The sequence below is a fragment of the Actinia tenebrosa genome, unplaced genomic scaffold (assembly GCF_029948245.1).
Source record: "Actinia tenebrosa isolate PJP-AT-01 unplaced genomic scaffold, QUT_ActTen_1.0 PGA_scaffold1__47_contigs__length_23844297, whole genome shotgun sequence".
Lineage (NCBI taxonomy): Eukaryota > Metazoa > Cnidaria > Anthozoa > Actiniaria > Actiniidae > Actinia > Actinia tenebrosa.
Window position 1 is genome coordinate 15,613,201 of NW_028292578.1, and position 19,141 is coordinate 15,632,341.

The following is a 19,141-nucleotide window of genomic DNA, read 5'->3' on the forward strand; positions in this document are numbered from 1 at the left end:
CAAAAGAGAACATTTTAGTAAAAGAACTTTATTACCCCTCAATTACATAAGCCACTAGTCATGCACAAAGCAGCTCGTGCAGTCGAAAATAGAAGCATAAAATCATTAATAACGGCGTTGTGACATAAGTTGTATTGACCATTGCAGCCTGTAACCTCCACGCAATTTGAAAAAATGTTGCGAGACAAGTTTCAGCAATCGCTGCCAAAAGTAGAATTCGTTTTTACTTTTGCCAACGATTGCGTCTCCGTTGCACCGTTCAAACACTCTTTCAACTTGTGTCGCAAGGCTGTTTTGCAGAAAAAATTGCTCAGCGTAATCGCGCCTGTAAATAGTTGACTTATAAACGAGGCTAAACCTGTGCAAATGATCGAGTCTGTGGTCTTCAAAAGCAGCAGTGTACATAGAAATCAAAACTGGTGTATTGCGTTTGAAACTATCAAACTGCTAACTAATAAACGTCTCTTGTGGTTTGCTGGTTAGGTAATCTACAGAGGAAAGAGGCATAAAACTAAGATGGATCTCAGCATCAAAATGTACTCCGCAGATGTCGAGGTTGGAAATATTTTGATCATATTTATTTGTATGAAATGCTCTACTCCCCTTTTAGTTATACCTCTTATTATACAATCATACTCTCGCCTTGCGCCACGGATGCAATTTTAATTCATTTGCCTATTATTGATTAAAACTACTGAAAAACGTGGGAATGGATCTCTATTGCTTATCATCATCTTTGTAATCCACCTTTACAACACTAGGAGTGGAAGAAAAATGAAAGAGTATCGAAGAGTACCAAATCTCCCGATCAAACGGAAACCGCTCAAGACGATTCAGCAGTGTCTACCGCTGAGGAATCAGTGAAGAATCATGATGACGTGGTATGATTTCAAATTCCTTTCCACAGCGCAATTTTCATATGACTGTGAAAATTATTTAAACTTGCCGAGTACGAACGCCGTAGTTAATACAGCAAAGAATACACCAGACCAATCACATTGCGCCATTGTCTCCCGTTGTAGCCTGCAGAGCAGGCGTTCTTTTGATGGATTTGAGAGGAAGAATCGGGATTTTGGGTTTCCTGTTTCGACCAAGGGCCCGCTAGAAAAATGGGACCTAGCAAAAAAAAGGGAGCGTGGGGGGAGGGGGAGGGGAAAGAAGGGAACGCCTGCCAGCATCCCTTGTTATTTTGAAGAACTCGTTCGTGGGCGAACGAAGGCTTCTGATTGGCTCGGCTTAAATATCTTTGATGGAAAGCAATCAATCATATGCCGATCGTGCGTTTGGACTAGCCATCAGCCTGGCCTGTCCCGTGATAAGGTGGACGACACTGAAGAGTTTAGATTTAGATTTATTTGAATCCAATGGCGGTTTTCGTTTTGAGGTATTTGAATCATCTTGCATCCCAGGGTGTCGAAGAATACCTTTGGAAGCCGCATTCCAATTCGTGTAGGCAATGTGCTTTACGAGAGTTTCCTCAACGGTATATTGGTAACTGAGCGACTTCTTTGCGTGCGACGACTTTGCACACGTTACCTTTGTTGTCTTCGATCAATCTCCTCCTCAAGGGACTTGATTTATTTTATTTATATACACTTATTTCAATAAAGTTAGTCAACAAAAACCTAGAAAGCTGAGATCACTGAGCATCATGGGAAACTTTTCATATCAAGGAAGCATGTATATACAAAGCTTTTTTAATACAAACTGCAGCTCGATGATGCTCAGAAGAGGTGAGACTATAACCGGTAAAAGATTCGCAAGTCCATGAACAGTTATCAAGCGGTTGAACGTGTAAAATGAATCTACCCATAATCTTTGTCGGCCTCAGCTTTATAATTTTTCGGGTGACTAACTTTATTGAAATAAGTGTATCCAGTAATCTTTTGCCTTCTTCCTTAGTCTTGGATGGGGTAGGAGTTCGAACGGCTCATTTACTTTTGACGATGTTATACAATTGGCCTAACTTTCTCATTTCCTTATATTCATCTCAAATATCGGTAAGGACATTCCGCAGAGAATCTTTTCTTCTAGAAGGCTTGAACAAATTTTCAATGACAGATATCCCCTTCTCGCTCCCTCCCCCTTCGCTTCTTTTTTGCTCGGTCTCAATTCTCGCTCGTTCCAAAGTTCCCCCTAAACCCCGGTTTTTCCCCAAACCCACAAGAACGCCTGCTTTGCAGGCTACTTCCGTTGAGAAATCAGTGAAGAATCATGATAACGTGGTATGATTTCGAATTCCCATCCACAGCGCAATTTTCATGATTGTGAAAATTATTTAAACTTGCCGAGGTACGAACGCCGTAGTTAACACGGCAAAGAATACGCTAGACCAATCACATTGCGCCACAATTTACTTATAGCTTATCATCATTTTTGTAATCCACCTTTATAACAATAGGAGTGGAAGAAAGATGAAAGAGTATTCAACCTGACCAAATCTCCCGATCAAACGGAAACCGCTCAAGACGATTCAGCAGTGTCTCCCGTTGGGGAATCAGTGAAGAATCATGATTACGTGGTATGATTTCGAATTCCTTTCCACAAGCACAATTTTCATATAACTGTGAAAATCATTTAAACTTGCCGAGGTACGAACGCCGTAGTTAACACGGCAAAGAATACGCTAGACCAATCACATTGCGCCACAATTTACTTATAGCTTATCATCATTTTTGTAATCCACCTTTATAACAATAGGAGTGGAAGAAAGATGAAAGAGTATTCAACCTGACCAAATCTCCCGATCAAACGGAAACCGCTCAAGACGATTCAGCAGTGTCTCCCGTTGGGGAATCAGTGAAGAATCATGATTACGTGGTATGATTTCGAATTCCTTTCCACAAGCACAATTTTCATATAACTGTGAAAATCATTTAAACTTGCCGAGTACGAACGCCGTAGTTAACACAGCAAAGAATACACCAGACCAATCACATTGCGCCACAATTTACTTTTGTTACGGACCAAAAGAATAGGCCATTTCACGGATCCCGTTACTCAACCTCAGCCTCGTCAGTGTGTAATTATTCTTTAGAATTTGACTACAGTCCGCAGTAATGAAAGGAGTTTACACATCAACGAACAATTGAAACACTTGAAAACTTTTCACAGGTTGTAGGCAATTTCTAAAGAATATATTACGCGCTGACGAGGCTGAGGTTGAGTAACGGGATCCGTGAAATGGTCTATTGAAGTCACAACTATTAGAGTTAGAGTTAAAGTAAAAACTATATATCTTAACTATATCTTCATAATACCTCATAATCTTTATCTATATCTTTAATTTACTTAGTATTAACGTAACTTTTGTAGAATACCGTGGGAAATTCCTACGGGTGTAGAATATATAAAGGGTAGATCTGAAACATGTAAAGTAGATGAAGTAGATGAAGAGCTGACGAGTAATAAAAACAGTTCGCCCAGTACCTCTCTCTTGAGCGAGTGCTTACAAATTGGTGGAGAACACGATTAATAAAACGTTGATCACAGAGCCTGACCAAGAAATAAGTTGGTATGACAATCAACTGACTAAACGTATCAATCAAGCTAATAAAGAAATTAAGAAGATGAAAGAAACATCCTTTACTACGTTTCAAGTCATCCTGATATATGTTGCCGTTGCTCTATCTGTTATAAACTTTATATTGAAGTGTGTTTGCTGTTGCTGTCTAATGAAACATAGAGCCATGCTAATGCCAATAACGCCCAATATTCATGAACAACAATTGCCGCCCTTGCCACCGAAGCAGAGGAAGTGTATAAAATCCCACGCCCAACAAACACCGAAAAGTGCGAAGACTGGTCAGAAAGGACATAAAACATCAGAAACAAGTGGAAAAAAACGATCAATCTGAACATTTGAACAAAATTGGTTAAGCCTTTTCAAAGAAAAAAAAAAGCTTTTTTATTGTAGGAGCAAAATATGGAGCTCAAACTTAGGTCAATATCTTTGAAAATTTATATACTATTTAGTTGACGTCACCTAAAATAGTAAAAGTAATAGTAATCCTGGGGGTTGTTTTACCAGAGAATGAGTGAATAGACATTCATTTGTATCCTCGTCTCTCCCCCTGATCTCAGTAGCTGTTTACTCGTAGTTTCAAATTAAGGTGACGTCAGCTAAAACAGTAACTTATCTAATTTAGGTGACGTACAACTATTCAACAGTTTGACTGAATGCACTCTATAATCTTTACCTATATCTTTTATTTACTCAGTATTAACGTAACTTTTGTAGAATACCGTGGGAAATCCCCACGTGTTTAGAATATATAAAGGGTAGATCTGAAACATGTAAAGTAGATGAAGAGCTGACGAGTAATAAAAGCAGTTCACCCGGTACCTCTCTCTTGGGCGAGTGCTTACACTTTCCATCCAATCAAATACCCGAAAAAACGGCAGCAACATGGCGCGGACACGAACACGCCAAGGTCACGGCACTGCCAGACCAATCACATTGCGCGAGACAATCGACCATATTTAAGGGTATCCCTTTTTTTTCAAATGACCATATTTAAGGGTATCCTTGACCATATTTAAGAGTATCCTTGACCGTATTTAAGGGTATCCTTTTTTCAAATGACCATATTTAAGAATATCCTTGACCATATTTAAGGGTATCCTTTTTTCAAATGAACATATTTAAGAATATCCTTGACCGTATTTAAGAGTATCCTTGACCATATTAAGAGTATCCTTTTTTCAAATGAACATATTTAAGGGTATCCTTGACCGTATTTAAGGGTATCCTTTTTTCAAATGACCATATTTAAGAGTATCCTTGACCATATTAAGAGTATCCTTTTTTCAAATGAACATATTTAAGGGTATCCTTGACCATATTTAAGGGTATCCTTTTTTCAAATGAACATATTTAAGAATATCCTTGACCGTATTTAAGAGTATCCTTGACCATATTAAGAGTATCCTTTTTTCAAATGAACATATTTAAGGGTATCTTTGACCATATTTAAGGATATCCTTTTTTCAAATGACCATATTAAGAGTATCCTTGACCATATTAAGAGTATCCTTTTTTGTCAAATGAAAGAGTATCCTTGACAATATTTAAGGGATCCAAGATTTTTTGAATGACCATGGATATTTAAGGGGATCCTTTTTTCGAGTGACCATATTTAAGGGCTTTCTGCACCATATTTAAAGGTGTCCTTCACCATATTTAAGGCTGCCCTGACAGTATTTATTTTTTGTTTTGTTCATACTTGATCGCATAATGCTGCAGCCATTCCAGCCATTCGTGTAGCTCAATCCTGGCAGCATTTAGACTCTTTTCTTTTAAACAATTGCTTGTTGTTTGAAATGTTTCCTCAACGTCATCTTTAAAAAATAACAGCAAAGTTTATTAGGATTGTCATGATTCGATTTGATTTTTAGATTTTTTTCAGTAGTTATTACTAATTGCCTGATTACTTACCATAATTAGATACAACTCTTACATCTCGAACTTTTGCCTCACCATTCTTAAATTTTGACCATACTATCTTAACCTTTTGTTTTCCATCAGCTGTTATTCTAAAGGCTAGAATTGAAATGAAGGACAGCTAATATGGGCCTGGAACAAGAGAAAGGCAATACCGGGTAACAAAAAGTTTTTTTGGTCAAGCAACAAAACTCCCAAAATATCAAAATTGAAGAGCTCAGTATGAATGTCTGAAATCTGGCCTTTGTGGCCCTATTTTCATGTATTCTCGCAAATTAAAAGTCTTGAAAATTTTAAAACTTTTTTCATATACTTTTCTAAAGATAAGATTTTACTTTCATTAAGAAATTCATTCAAATTTTATGAAAGTGTAGATTTTTGACTATTGTGTAAACAAGCTCCTGCTGTTGTATATGAAAGTGGCCAATGTTAATAATGGTTCTCATGTGAAAGTAAATTACAACCAACCTGCAGTACATTCCAGGAAAAGTGTAGGCGACAATCTTTGGGGCTGAAACGGATTCACAACGGAGTGAAAACCCTCTTCGCAACTAGTTTATTCAATGGGAATTCAATGGCCTTCTTTACTGCTTTGACTAAGTTGTCCTTTGTTAGAGCTTTGACTAGTTTTTCATAAATCACTGAGTCTGTGTGAGAACACCGAACAACCAATATTATAAAGAACATCATCAATCAATGTTGTCATCTGTTTCAGATTCTGTTGCTGTGTGATCCGTTTCACATTCTGTATATTCTGAGCAGTCATCCATCTCAACCTCTTCCTCGACAGTTGTTCAGAATCGGAAACCATGTCTTCATCAGTGGAGTTGTTTTTCAATTTATTTTCAGCGAATGTCTCCAAAATAGGCTCTTGTTCTTTCTTCCCTTCTTAGATACATACAACAAAGAAAACACCGTGAAAAGAAAACGCGAATGACAAGTGTGATAGAACATGTGTTTTCTTATCCAAAATAACTTGCAGTGCTGTGGTTATAAACCTTGTTTACCTGTCGTACGCTTCGCGCTGAAACGGGTTATCTGATCGCACTTTGGTTATCGTAGGAAAAACCACTATTCCAACAACGTCTTTGCTCAATCTCGGTGTGTACGGCCTTAAGTTGGAATTAAAAAATATCTGTTGTAATATTTATGAAGAAAGTGGTCCGAACATACTGCTGAAAGCTTAGTTGGCTTCCAGTGTGATCGCGTACGCAAAACAAAGTCCGTCCACCTTTTCCTACGCATCTTGGCTTCTGAACGCTCATCGTTGAAGAAGAGAATTCGATGCAGTGAAATGCCCATTTGCGAGTTTGACTCATTAGAGCGTCCACCCACAATGCACCGATCTGGCATTTTACGAATTTAAAGATTTAAAGTCTCTTTCACACCATAGTCTCTCACAACAGTAAACTACACTAACTTCAAGGACTGTCATATGTTAAGTCATACGAAAAGCTGGGCACTAGCGCGAAATTTACTGCACAGGAAGCCCAAACAGCTTTTTTGCTAATTTCATCGCGTTCTAAAAAAGGCAGGATAAAATTTTTTGACCTAAATTGTTAAAAAATGAGTTTTTCGTTACTCATACTTTTTGTCGAAAAAGGGGAAAAATGAAGGCTTATAGGCACTCACTACGCTATTAAGGTCGTTAAATTAGGTAAGTTCCGATTTTAATCCGCTTTTGATAAGACCTTTTACTAGAATTGCTTTTGCATGGCCATAGATTTCTACTGCAATGTGTGAGAAATATTGAAAGTTTTTTTAATGGTTATCCTGTGGGTAGTGAAGAGTGCCTAATGGGACACACTTTTAAACGTATTGAATGGGACGTGATTATGATAATTATAGATTATCGCACTGAGTGCTTATCACAGAAAATACATGATATTTATTAAAATAATCCTGTACATAAATGCAGAAATGATTTGTGGAATGCCCAATAAAACAATTCAAAATATCAAGTAGTTTTGATCAATCAAGCGTCATTTATGTTAGGCGTTCCGCGGTCACGACGTGGGAGAGTGGTAACTGTCCTTTTCTGTGTTCGATAAACGTGATGCATTCTGGTGTAGCATCGGTACAAACAACGCCATAATTTAAGGTAAGGAAAGAGCGGGAAACGTTTGTTTCTAAAAAATGGTACACGCGTCTACCGAAAGGACCAAAAAGAGCGGGAAAAGCGGATTACCTCAATCGGAAAACCGGACATTCCGGCTGAAGTATTATGATAAAAAATTCTTTCAAATCGAGTACTGAAGAAAACCCGTTAATTTATTAAACAAATTTCAAAATCTGCTTGCACAAGAAACACTTTTAAGCTATATCCGATCAACGGATATACACCTATTTTAAGAAACCTTGTCGGTCAGAGATCTAAAATCTAAATGAGCGATGACCGAATTTAATTGTGCGCTGTGAGCTGTGAATTTGGATATGAAAGAAAATTATAATCGTTTTTTCTTTTTAATTAGTTCGCAATAAGTTAATATCTTAAACAACCCGGCGCCGCCACCTTCAAGGGATGGCTTGTGCTTGGAGGTGTCACGCAATCTTAGTTCTTTTAATCGGTGGTATAACAAATAAATACTTTTGGTCTCACATCAAATTAGGAGTTCTGCGTTCTTACGTCACGCAAGTTCAGTGATTCTAAGCGTAACTCCATGTTACCATGTTTCCATTGAGCGATTGGAAATGCGATCCAATCCATCGATGAATGCGATGCATGCGTCAGGAAGTCGTTGATGTCACGTGGCTGTATTCTTGGGGTGCATGTGACATCACAGCCGCCATTTTTGTTCATTTCACTTCAAAAGATTTGGTCTTGCTGCATATCTATTGTCATGTCAACCAACAAGGCGGCCACGTTTTTTGTCCTTTTACTCTCATGAAAAGGGATATGCAAGCTACCAATGTAATGGATGGTGTCCTTGATATTTCCAAGCGTAACGCTGGCATGGTTTTGGCACAATGGCCAAGATATATAGCTACTTGTCATGCGCGCAGTTGACGCGTATTTAGCCAAGTTACGAAGCTAACTTTCCTGGAAAAGATGTTCAATTTTGAAATGTTTTTACCCATTCACATTTAATAGTCTGTATTTCTTAGTCCCACAAGTAACCTTTCTTCGGGTGTGTATTTGGTAATTAGGAGCAAACTAACCTGAAGCGCTCTTCCTTTTGTTTCTATTGGTAACAAAAGTGCTGCACAAACTCCCAGTACTGCGAATCCAAGGTAAAGTGATAAAGAGATATTCACTGCTGCTGGCATCAGCACCTACAAACACGAAAAAATAAATACTTGCATAATTTTTAAGGCTCCCTCTTTTCCTCTGCGTTAATAAATTAACGAGCTCCATCTATAGACCCCTTGCAGCACGTCGGAATGCAGCGCTATTTGTAGGTCATATAAATAGATTTCCAATCCTCATCTAATTCTAATTCTTTTGTTTTGTCCTCTAAATTTAGCTACTTTTACGTTACATGCAACGGATCTATTTGACCCAGTCCCTCCCTCACATTCAAATAATGACGGACACGTGTTCTGAAAGGGGAAAACAGTAATCCCACGATAAGTAAGAGAGTCCATTCTTTTGCCTGGTCCCCTAGAAGTGCTTTTTGGTAATGACTTGGTAATGTTTTTCTGGACCGAAATAAGTATACTATGACACAATAGTCAGATCACTATGACGACAATCTTACCATAGCAACGAATGGGGTTATCATGCAGCCTATCCTGGCAACGCCGTTACAGGCGCCAAGACCAATACCTCTGACTGACGTAGGGTACACCTGAAAATAAAGGAAAATCAAAGTCACTCAATTCCAAGCCTTTAACGAGCTGGATAAATGGATAAATACTACATTCACAGTTTCCTGCGCCATATTGAAAGGAAAGCACCCCTGCACATCGTAGCGAGGGTGACGGACCTATTTTAACGCCTTGGACCATAATTGACAATTGGTAAATTAGACAATTAGTCAACGCCGTTCCGCTTCAATGCACAGGCGCGGTTACCTTTCAAGATGGCGCAGGAAACTGTGAAGGGGACTATTGCGAGGCTCGTCCATGCGTAGCACAAATCTCACCTCGGGTGTATAGACGTAGCCTGATAAATCTCACCTCGGGTGTATAGACGTAGCCTGATTAAATCTCACCTCGGGTGTATAGACGTAGCCTGATAAATCTCACCTCGGGTGTATAGACGTAGCCTGATAAATCTCACCTCGGGTGTATAGACGTAGCCTGATAAATCTCACCTCGGGTGTATAGACGTAGCCTGATTAAATCTCACCTCGGGTGTATAGACGTAGCCTGATATATCTCACCTCGGGTGTATAGACGTAGCCTGATATATCTCACCTCGGGTGTATAGACGTAGCCTGATTAAATCTCACCTCGGGTGTATAGACGTAGCCTGATTAAATCTCACCTCGGGTGTATAGACGTAGCCTGATTAAATCTCACCTCGGGTGTATAGACGTAGCCTGATTAAATCTCACCTCGGGTGTATAGACGTAGCCTGATTAAATCTCACCTCGGGTGTATAGACGTAGCCTGATTAAATCTCACCTCGGGTGTATAGACGTAGCCTGATAAATCTCACCTCGGGTGTATAGACGTAGCCTGATTAAATCTCACCTCGGGTGTATAGACGTAGCCTGATAAATCTCACCTCGGGTGTATAGACGTAGCCTGATAAATCTCACCTCGGGTGTATAGACGTAGCCTGATTAAATCTCACCTCGGGTGTATAGACGTAGCCTGATAAATCAGCGATACTTATAAATAAACGCGCTCCATATAGAAACGAAGTGGTTACGAAGCGACTGAAAGGAAGTTATAATCACGAGTTAGAATAAAGCTAAAGCTTACTGTATGGGATTGGCCAAACGAAAAAAATAAATAAATAAATAAAATAACGTAAAAACAGCGGCGACCAGTATGCTAACTTGTAGGCGTCTAGAATGAGTCTCATATACAGCTATTTCAAAAACGCGGTTAAAGGGACAAACCGTGATAGGCAAAAGGTGATAGGCGAAACGCGATAGGAGATAGGTCATTCCAAGATCCAAGAATAGCTGGAATCACTGCTGTTTCTTAATATTAAGACGGGACACACGGCGCAACATTGCGAGCAATACTGCAGACAATGCTGCTGAAGTAGAATCGTTTTATTTCATACCCCATAGCAAAATTGCGTTCAACGAATTGCAACAATCGCAACATCGATTGTTAGCAACATTGCGCGCAATGTTGCACTGTGTGTCTTTGTTTTGTTCTGGTCAATAACACAGAGGTTCATTTTATTGTTGAGATATTTTAATTAAACTTAATTAAATTTAACTTAAAAGTGTTGTTTGAGGTGACGAAACGGACCTGAAAACACTTGATTATTCGTGTTTAGATGTATGCCCAAGGTCTTTTCGGTCGTGTAATCGCCGGCCAATCTCTTGTCGCCCATTTATACTTAATCGAAATAGCAGTATGCTATTAGGCACAGACAAGTAGTGCCGAATCCATTGTTGATTCTTAAGCATACTAACCTTCTTGTACAAATAAACAAAGCTGATAAGAAAATAGCGCTACCAGCAAACGCCAAAGCTTGTACATTCTTTCTTCCTATCTTATCGATGGTTGCAAGACACAACACAATACCTAGAAAACATGGTATAGGAGATAGACACATTAATTGATTAAAAAATCTCTGTGCCGCACAACTGAACTTTCTTTGGGATACCTGTGGTACAGGTAGCCACCACTCTAGAAAAGGCATTTGTTTGTACGTACCTATCATTGACAAAATGACTTTCTTTGGGATACCTGTGCTAAAGGTAGTCCACCCCCGAAAAGGGAAAGTGTTCTCACGTACCTTACATATCACTGGACAAAATGAACTTTCTTTGGGATACCTGTGGTACAGGTAGCCCACCCCCTAAAAGAGAAAGTGTTCTTACGTACCAAACATATCACTTGACATGATAACAAAATAGTGCAGATAATCGTTGGTGTCTAGTATTTTACAGCCTGTCTCTTTATCCGCTCGTGATCCATCAATGATTATTCCTCTACACTTGTCTTCTCTAGAAAACATTTCTGTGGTTATAAGTGCTATTCCATAGATTACAAAATGGCTGCTAAACCTGTAGGTGGAACAGTAAAAGATTAATCAGTAAGCTACAGTATTGCATTCTAAACTGCTCTAAAATCGTGTTTTTGGTAAAGTGCAGAAACATTGCTGAAACAATGACAGCGCGCGTTCAAATGGCCTTATCCCCCTACACCCCTCCCCAAATAAAAGCTTGATAAAAGATTTCCTGGATAAAAATATGAATATTGATGGATTTCAACCCTTCCCAAGAGAATTAAATAATAAAAGACACGGCGGCCATGTTGGAGGATATAACAAAAGAATTCATTGACAATTCTTTTGTTAAAGTCCTCCAACATGGCCGACGTGAAAACCATCAATAAGGCTTTTATATCTCATCTACTTACCATATGAGCCACAAAAGAAACGTTGACCTTCGGTATTTTGCGGAAAACAGATCTACTATACTACCTCTTGCAACTTTCTGCATGGATTGAAGAAAAAAGAGGAATTTTAAGAGCAGATTTGAAATGATGCCATCTGAAGTTTTTAATGGTGCAATGTTTTCAAACTACAGACTAAGTGTCATTCCCTAGAGTACCATTTCTTTTTTAATGGTTGCACATGAGAAGACAAAGGAATATGGATCAAGATAATGACATGTGGTCTGTAAAAAAACATTTCATCACGACGAATTGCCCTATTTCACTGACGTCACATCAAAACAATCTATTGTTTAAACTCAAAGGATCATGGTCGTCGGAGGGGTCAAATCATCGCAAATTCACCGCGAAAATTGTTCTAAAACCCGTATCAATCCACGAAGAGAAGTAGAATAGCCAGCAAAGGTTCAGAATATTTTTTAGTACATATTAACACATATTATATCTGAAAACCAGGCCATTTTAGATTAAACTGTTTCGCTAGGAGCAAATTTTGTTGAATTTTCTATTGGATTTGGCGATTCTATCCCCCACATAAACAAGCAGTGTGAACAAGTCATAGTGAAATAGGGCAATTGGTTATATTCTTAAGCAGTCAACAGGCTTTCATAGCTAAAAATATTCCAGTAATTTTCTACTCGAATAAAGAGGTTGATTTGCTCTGTTTAGGTGTTTTGTGCGTTGTTTCGCTTGCTTGGTTATCGTGCAAACGGTTCTAGGAGGAAGGATCAAGAAGGTGCGACAACAACGACGACGGCGGTAATGAACACTGAACAAGAAGTTAAAGATAAAGAAGAGGAGGAAAATGTAAAGGAAGAAAGATGGAGAAAGAATTACCAGACATTTACCTGATCAGAAGAGGAAGACGCGACAAGTTTCCCAGGAGGCAACTTTTCTTTGTTCTCATTCGCTACACTTTGTAAGATCGTCAAAGCTTTCTCGAATTGACCTGAACTAACGAGAAATCTTGGAGACTCTGGGATAAACTATTCAGAAAAAAAACCCGTAAATGTTCGATTACAACATTCATACTGATAAGAGAGGCTTCATAAGTCATAAGCTTCATAAGCCATGTATAGAGACTTTGTACCATCCCATGATGGCAGCTCCATGACAGGAGGTGGCAATAATAGAGTCTTTTTACCTAGGAAGCTGAATTCTTTCTCATGTAAATCATTTTAGAGCAGATTCAATTGCTCCTACCCTCTGTCATGGCTGCCATCATGCCTCCATAGACCCCTTGCATTGATTTCCTAGAGGAATTGTTATGGGGGACAAAACAATTGGCCGTCTTTTCTTATACAAAAAAAAACCTTTGTTTTGTCCCCAGAACAATTCCTCTCGGGACTCAGTGTAAGGGTTTATTGTACTTTGAAAGAAAGCCGTCAAAAAGAAGTCTAAATATAGGATGACAAATCGTTAGCAAGATTACCTTAAACAAGCCAAGTAATGCAATAAGAGGTAAAGACGAGATGAGCAGCAACCATCTCCATCCAAGGTTAGGCATTACAACCACAGCAATACCAACTTCTATACACGTGCCTATTGACCAAGATACCTGAACAATAATTTTCAAACCGGCACATTTAGTTGATTAGATAAATAGTGGGCTTACGCGCTTTGACGGGAATTAACTAACATCCATCACTACATATTCTTCGATTGCACGTAAGTCATCGCGGCCATGTTGGTGCCATTAAACAAAAGATTTCGTATTAGCATCCATTGTTAACGGCACCACAATGGCCGCCATGCTTTTGTCTTTTAACTCTCTCGGGAATGCTTGCAAACCATCAATAGTGTTTTCTGTATATTCTTACAGCCGCAATCAATTGCTGTAGCCAGAATTTTTTGTAGTTTCACATGATAGTACTAAAGGAGATGTGATAAGTTAGCACTATCGAGAATATTTATCCTTTAACAGGCCATTGACTTAAAGAAATTACCTATACTCAGATCCAAGCTTCTCTTGGACAGAACTAAGCAGGTTAAAGATAAGGAATTCAAAGCCGGATTATCATATTCCTTATGACGGACTTAAAATAAATGTATTTGCCCTTAGTGCCATTCTTGTCTGACGGACACCCCAGTGGGTGATTTCCTTACCATTGAGACGGTCACGAGTCCTCCACGATTCTTAAGAGGAAGAAATTCCAACCAGAGGTTTGCCCTAACGAAAACAATTATGGATTAGAGTCCACACCATATATCCGTGATTCCTTTGTAAGAAATTGAAAGAATTTGCAAAAATTCTTAGTTCGATAGACCTCAGTAGACCGTAGACCTACAAAACTTTGTGACTATTTTGATGGTTAACTTGTTCACCGTAGTATATGGTATGCACTCTATAAAACACAGATCAGCAATGGACATTTGCAAAAAGTTGTAATGCTCCGATAAAAAGGTAAAGGTAACGGTCATTTATTTTACTTCGATAAAGAGGAGAGTGATTTCCCAATTCTACCTAGCCAGGGGCTCACGTATAAAGCGTCCTTATACCGGTACCGAAGGGTAAGTCTAATAAAAACCAGGGCCCGGTTGTACGAAGCCTGGATAGTGCTATCTGGCGGATAAATCCTTATTCAGTGGATACGTCGATGCTGTTATTCAATGAATTTATCAACTGGATAAGATTTATCCGTCGGATAGCGCTATCCAGGCTTCGTACAACCAGGCCCATGCAGTGCTTGTCTAGGATTATTCTACTTTAGATTTGTTATTAGTCTCCGACGCAGCCGCTAGTTAGCGTCGTAGAGGAGTAAGCGTTGCGTGACGTCAATAATAGAGGCTGCGTAGGAGACTAGATTTGTTATGCTATAGAACACAACTGGTTGTCTCACTTACGCCTGCGCAACACCTCCTAGACCCAGTCCAACGATACCACGAAACGCAACCATCCAGATATATGTGGGCGAAAACGTGCTCAGAAAACCTCCAAAAAATATTAATATTGTGCACCATATAAGCTCCTGACAGGAAATAAAACCTCTTTATTAGTGCGAGATACAGTTATAAATAACTAGCCAAAACGCAGAAGTTTTTAGTAGAGGCGAATCCGTTAGCTGGGTTAAACAGAAAAGTCAAACACAGAATGAAAGGTTACCGTTCCGCCATGCATGCGGCTTGAGTTAACCTTTACAGATCGGGGGAAAATATCTGGATTCAAAAATTTTAAGTTAAACAGAAAAGTCAAAAAGAAAATGAAAGGTTGTGTCATGCATCATGCTTTGGTTAACCTTTAGATATTGGGGAAAAAATAGGTTGTGTGAAACAAGTTCACCTTTTTTCGTCCACATTTGTCTGCGACAAATCCCCAGAAGCAAGTGCTGATAGTCATCCCAGCAAACACTACCTAATTACAAAAAAAAGTTTCTTACATTAGGATAACAAGCTTTAAAAACTAAGGAAAAAATTATTTGAAGGGCATTACTTTATTCGAGGAAGCCGTTTTCGACAAGTATCAATTGAACAACTGGGCGTTCAGAAACCATCTTACAATTTTTTAATAATAATAAAAATAAAAAATAGCAATAATAAAATAATAACAACAATAATAATAATAATAATCTTTATTGGTAGAACTAATAAAGCAGTGAGCTTATTTCCAATTAGGCCCATATTATCAACGATAAAAAAAAGTATGAATATCAAGCTGTTATGTATGATTTCCATCATAGACTACTAATGCAAGACATACCGTACTGATTGTTGCTTCTTCCCAGGTTGATAAGTCCCATTCACATCTAATCGCGGGAGACATGATCGCTAATATTGTGATCTCCATAGAATCTGCCATCTTCAAAACAAAAATATTTCCAAGATTTTTAAAAGGTTATTTTTCCAAAACCATTCTTTCAAATATCATTGATATCCGTAAACATTTATCTTTTCAAGTCTTTTAATTACTACGAAACAAAGAAATAATACTCAATAGAATGACATTTGGTCTGCATGATTTTATAGCCTTTACTTACCCAAGCAAACCCAATGATAAATAGAAGCTTTAACTGGAATTTTCCATATCCCACTTTATCAATGGCGTCTTCCACGGTGAATGTGAGAGAACAATCTAGAAGGATAGACATTTAAAAAGATTCAATAAATTTGTCTCCTGCTTTAAACTTTTTTAAGCGAAACTTGAAGTCTCTAGAGTCTCATTCAATTTTGGAAAGAGTTTTGGGAACGAAAGAAGGAATTAAAAGAGTACCAGAGTTGGAGGGGCGAGCACACACGCGCGTTTATTTTGACGCGAAAATTCCCGCCAAAACCACAGGTAGCCCAATAAAGGAGGAAAAGTTTACGATGTTTAGTCACACTTTTTCGGGGGGGACACTTTTTTCGGGGGGGGGGGGGTTAGGGGGAGGGGCTGTTGCAACCTAAAAATTAGTGTTTGAAGATAGAATTAGTCCTTCTGTTAAGATAAGATATGATAACTTTTTACCCACGGTGTGTCCTTCATGATAATCACAATAATTAAATATAAATATATTTACAAGGGAATGTTAAATACGAATCAGTAATAAAACAATAAAAATTTGAAATAATCATGAATAGAAAAACGATGAAGGAAGTTAAAATAAAAACCTGCTCTACGTGGACGTTTATCATTTACACGTGAGGTTACTTCATTAATTATACAGCTTCTCATTAATCCCATATAGGTAACTGTCCAATTATTTTAATTGGACAGGTCTTGTTGAGATGCATGGAATAAATTAGGCAGCTATATAATTAATATTCAATGGGATTTCATGCTCCCCAGTCAAGAAATAATTAGACTCGAAAAATTCCTTTGACTTCTAAATTTGACTCGGCCTACGGCCTCATCCAATTTTGGAAGTCCTCGAAATTTTTCTCGTCCAATTATTTCTTAATTGGACAGCATGGAGTCCCATTACATATACTAATAGTTTGCCATGTTTACGAGGATTATTGGAATTTTTTTTGCATTTGTAATCTCCGTATCAACGTGGTTTCTAGTTTTCCTAAACTTTAACCAGTCTCGAGAATCTTGGCTTTTTATGGCTTTGATTTTTAAGCGATCACTATGGTGCATAGTCAAATCTTTCAGATGCTAACTAATCCAAGTACTGTTTAATAAACGAGCAGGAGTGTTTTATCGGGTATAAAACACGAGGCGTAGCCGAGTGGTTTTAGACCCGATAAAACACGATCTGCGAGTTTATTGAACGGCTTAGAAAACTCATGATGTATGTTCTCATATTGTACTGAATTCTTTACGAAATGAACCAAGTTTGATAGAGAAAATCCAAGTTAAAGTTTATGCAAATGAAGACGAATCTATATCCGATATAAAATCACCTTCATGGTCATGATTTCTATTGTGTTTTCCTCATGAATTATCAATGAGTTTTCTAAGGACACTTAGACTTGCGTACTCTTGCTTTCAGGTGTTCTTTGTAGAATTTGAGGGGAATGACCAGTGGTTTTGCCTAGCAAATTTAGCAACGAATTCGTTGACCTCATTTATCTTAACATTCAGGGAAACGTCCGATCGTTCTATAATTGAGGAGACTGTCATCTTTGTATCAGGTGACTCATTCTGAATCTCTCTTCCAAGATCGAAGACTTTTTCAGCAATATTTTTCTCTCGAATTGTTTATTTAATTTAATTCCTTGAATTTGATATCATTGGCTCCAACATTAAGGATAATCTCATCTGGTTTTCTTTTTGGCTCTCATGTGATTCTGTTTGGCGATTGACAGGTATAAGTTATGAAAATATGCTTTGTTTATTTAATTGATATTTACGCGTGACAGAGTATTAACACAACCCGATGTCAATAGTGTCTTCTACTTTGTAGTAGGCACTGAAAACTATTTAGGAGTTACTATTCAATAAACTGGCTTATAACTTCAGTTACAATTAATTACAAAATCGATATCGTTTGTGTACTTATCTATATTAATAACAGAAGATTCATATACGAACTTTACCGAGGAACGTACCATTCCCATTGGAACCCTTCGAATTTGCGCCGATCTCTCCTTCGCCGTCCTCTCGGTCCCTCATTAGGGACTTTAAGATTTGCAAAATCTGCGACGGCGACGTCTACCGGAAGTGTGAATAACATCACTTTGGGGTTTCGCGTCCTCAAAGTCTATCTTCCCTGTGGATGAGTTGACTTTACTGACAATGTTTTGAATAAAATTTCCAATGAACAGAACCCCAAAAGAAATTATTTACACTTCCGGTTGACGTCGCCGTCGTAGATTTTGCGAATCTTAATTCTCTATTAAGTCTTCAGATCCGATTAGAGTTTTTTTTTGTTTTAGCGGCACTGGCACAAACTATTCCAACTGTAAAGTAAGATATTTTCTCTTAGGTTAACATTACCTTTTTGTTTAAATTCCAATCTTATATGACAATCGTAAAACATTAGATTGACAAAATATATTTGTTGTGCTTGATTGGTTTATGATCAACATAGTAGGAAGATTGGTTTAATGCGTCAGCGAAAAGAAAAGTTGTATAATTGGTGACTCATAAATTGAACTTTATAGGTAAAAAATTTAATGTATTGATGTCACTTAAGTTTTTATTATAAACAGCCGAAGCAAAATCAACAAAACGAAACAATATTTCTTATTTTATATTAGCGGATTTTCCTGTGGTAAGACTCTCATAAAATAACTTTGTTTTTTTACTGGGATACCCGTGGTATCAAAGTTCTAAAAAATATACACCTAAAACGTTCCAAAGTACCCCCTCCTCCAAAATAGCGGTACATAACTAAAGATAATTAGGTAGTTAAATAAGCTCCAGCATACCAGCACATTGGGCAACCCAGTGCACGCTTCAAGAGCGTCTTGTTTTGCTCTAAGCAGGCATATTAGAATATCTAATTATCAGTTGGACATCTTGATGGTAGCCCGAGTAAACGCACCAAAGTGCGTCTAGTTTTACGATATTATGAAATTTGGCAAAATCGTTTTGCCACATTTGCCTTTCATTGTACATTATTAGCTCTGTCACTGTATTTTGAAACTTTGCGACTTATTCTCCCTTCTCCTTTGGATTCTTAGAGTCTATGAAACCAGGTAACCCTGCCACCAGGGTCTTGTTTTCGTCTTGATTCCTCCCCTACAAAATTGACAAGTTGCGCAATAGTACTCAGGGGTCTTCAGCAGGGCGCTAATTAGCGC

The 19,141-nt window shown here is 38.2% G+C and overlaps 2 protein-coding genes across 3 annotated transcripts; one reads left to right on the plus strand and one right to left on the minus strand.

Moving 5' to 3' along the window:
* Nucleotides 1-421: 421 nt before the first annotated feature.
* Nucleotides 422-4,344, plus strand: LOC116287061 (uncharacterized). The gene is made up of 4 exons (XM_089032847.1): nucleotides 422-555; nucleotides 762-2,225; nucleotides 2,402-2,521; nucleotides 2,701-4,344. The coding sequence occupies exons 2-4, from the start codon at nucleotides 1,800-1,802 to the stop codon at nucleotides 2,824-2,826; spliced, it is 672 nt and encodes a 223-aa protein (XP_088888973.1). The 5' UTR covers nucleotides 422-555; nucleotides 762-1,799; the 3' UTR covers nucleotides 2,827-4,344.
* A 2,964-nt stretch (nucleotides 4,345-7,308) lies between these two features.
* On the minus strand, nucleotides 7,309-18,116 carry LOC116287009 (synaptic vesicle 2-related protein). Of its 2 annotated transcripts, XM_031693644.2 has the most exons (15): nucleotides 17,945-18,115; nucleotides 15,949-16,043; nucleotides 15,672-15,770; nucleotides 15,255-15,326; nucleotides 14,819-14,943; nucleotides 14,081-14,144; nucleotides 13,407-13,532; nucleotides 12,823-12,960; nucleotides 11,939-12,015; nucleotides 11,402-11,583; nucleotides 10,987-11,098; nucleotides 10,185-10,269; nucleotides 9,142-9,231; nucleotides 8,603-8,716; nucleotides 7,309-8,483 (listed from the first exon to the last, which is right to left on the minus strand). In XM_031693644.2, exons 1-15 carry the CDS (start codon nucleotides 18,006-18,008, stop codon nucleotides 8,475-8,477), a joined length of 1,452 nt encoding a protein of 483 aa, XP_031549504.2. In that variant the 5' UTR covers nucleotides 18,009-18,115; the 3' UTR covers nucleotides 7,309-8,474. The 2 variants fall into 2 exon arrangements, with proteins under 2 accessions (XP_031549504.2, XP_031549481.2); XM_031693621.2 differs by having other exon boundaries at nucleotides 7,309-8,716; nucleotides 17,945-18,116.
* Between the last annotated feature and the right edge of the window lie 1,025 nt (nucleotides 18,117-19,141).

What these genes read in the sequence shown, in the direction of transcription:
- LOC116287061 (XM_089032847.1), top strand. Translation starts at nt 1,800, where the DNA reads ATGAATCTACCCATAATCTTTGTCGGCCTCAGCTTTATAATTTTTCGG. An exon ending in TGAAGAATCATGATAACGTG is followed by an intron (nt 2,226 to 2,401) that starts GTATGATTTCGA and finishes TTATAACAATAG; the next exon opens with GAGTGGAAGAAAGATGAAAG. An exon ending in TGAAGAATCATGATTACGTG is followed by an intron (nt 2,522 to 2,700) that starts GTATGATTTCGA and finishes TTATAACAATAG; the next exon opens with GAGTGGAAGAAAGATGAAAG.
- LOC116287009 (XM_031693621.2), bottom strand. Translation starts at nt 18,008, where the DNA reads ATGAGGGACCGAGAGGACGGCGAAGGAGAGATCGGCGCAAATTCGAAG. An exon ending in TTATCATTGGGTTTGCTTGG is followed by an intron (nt 15,771 to 15,948) that starts GTAAGTAAAGGC and finishes TTTGTTTTGAAG; the next exon opens with ATGGCAGATTCTATGGAGAT. An exon ending in ACAAATGTGGACGAAAAAAG is followed by an intron (nt 14,944 to 15,254) that starts GTGAACTTGTTT and finishes ATTTCCTGTCAG; the next exon opens with GAGCTTATATGGTGCACAAT.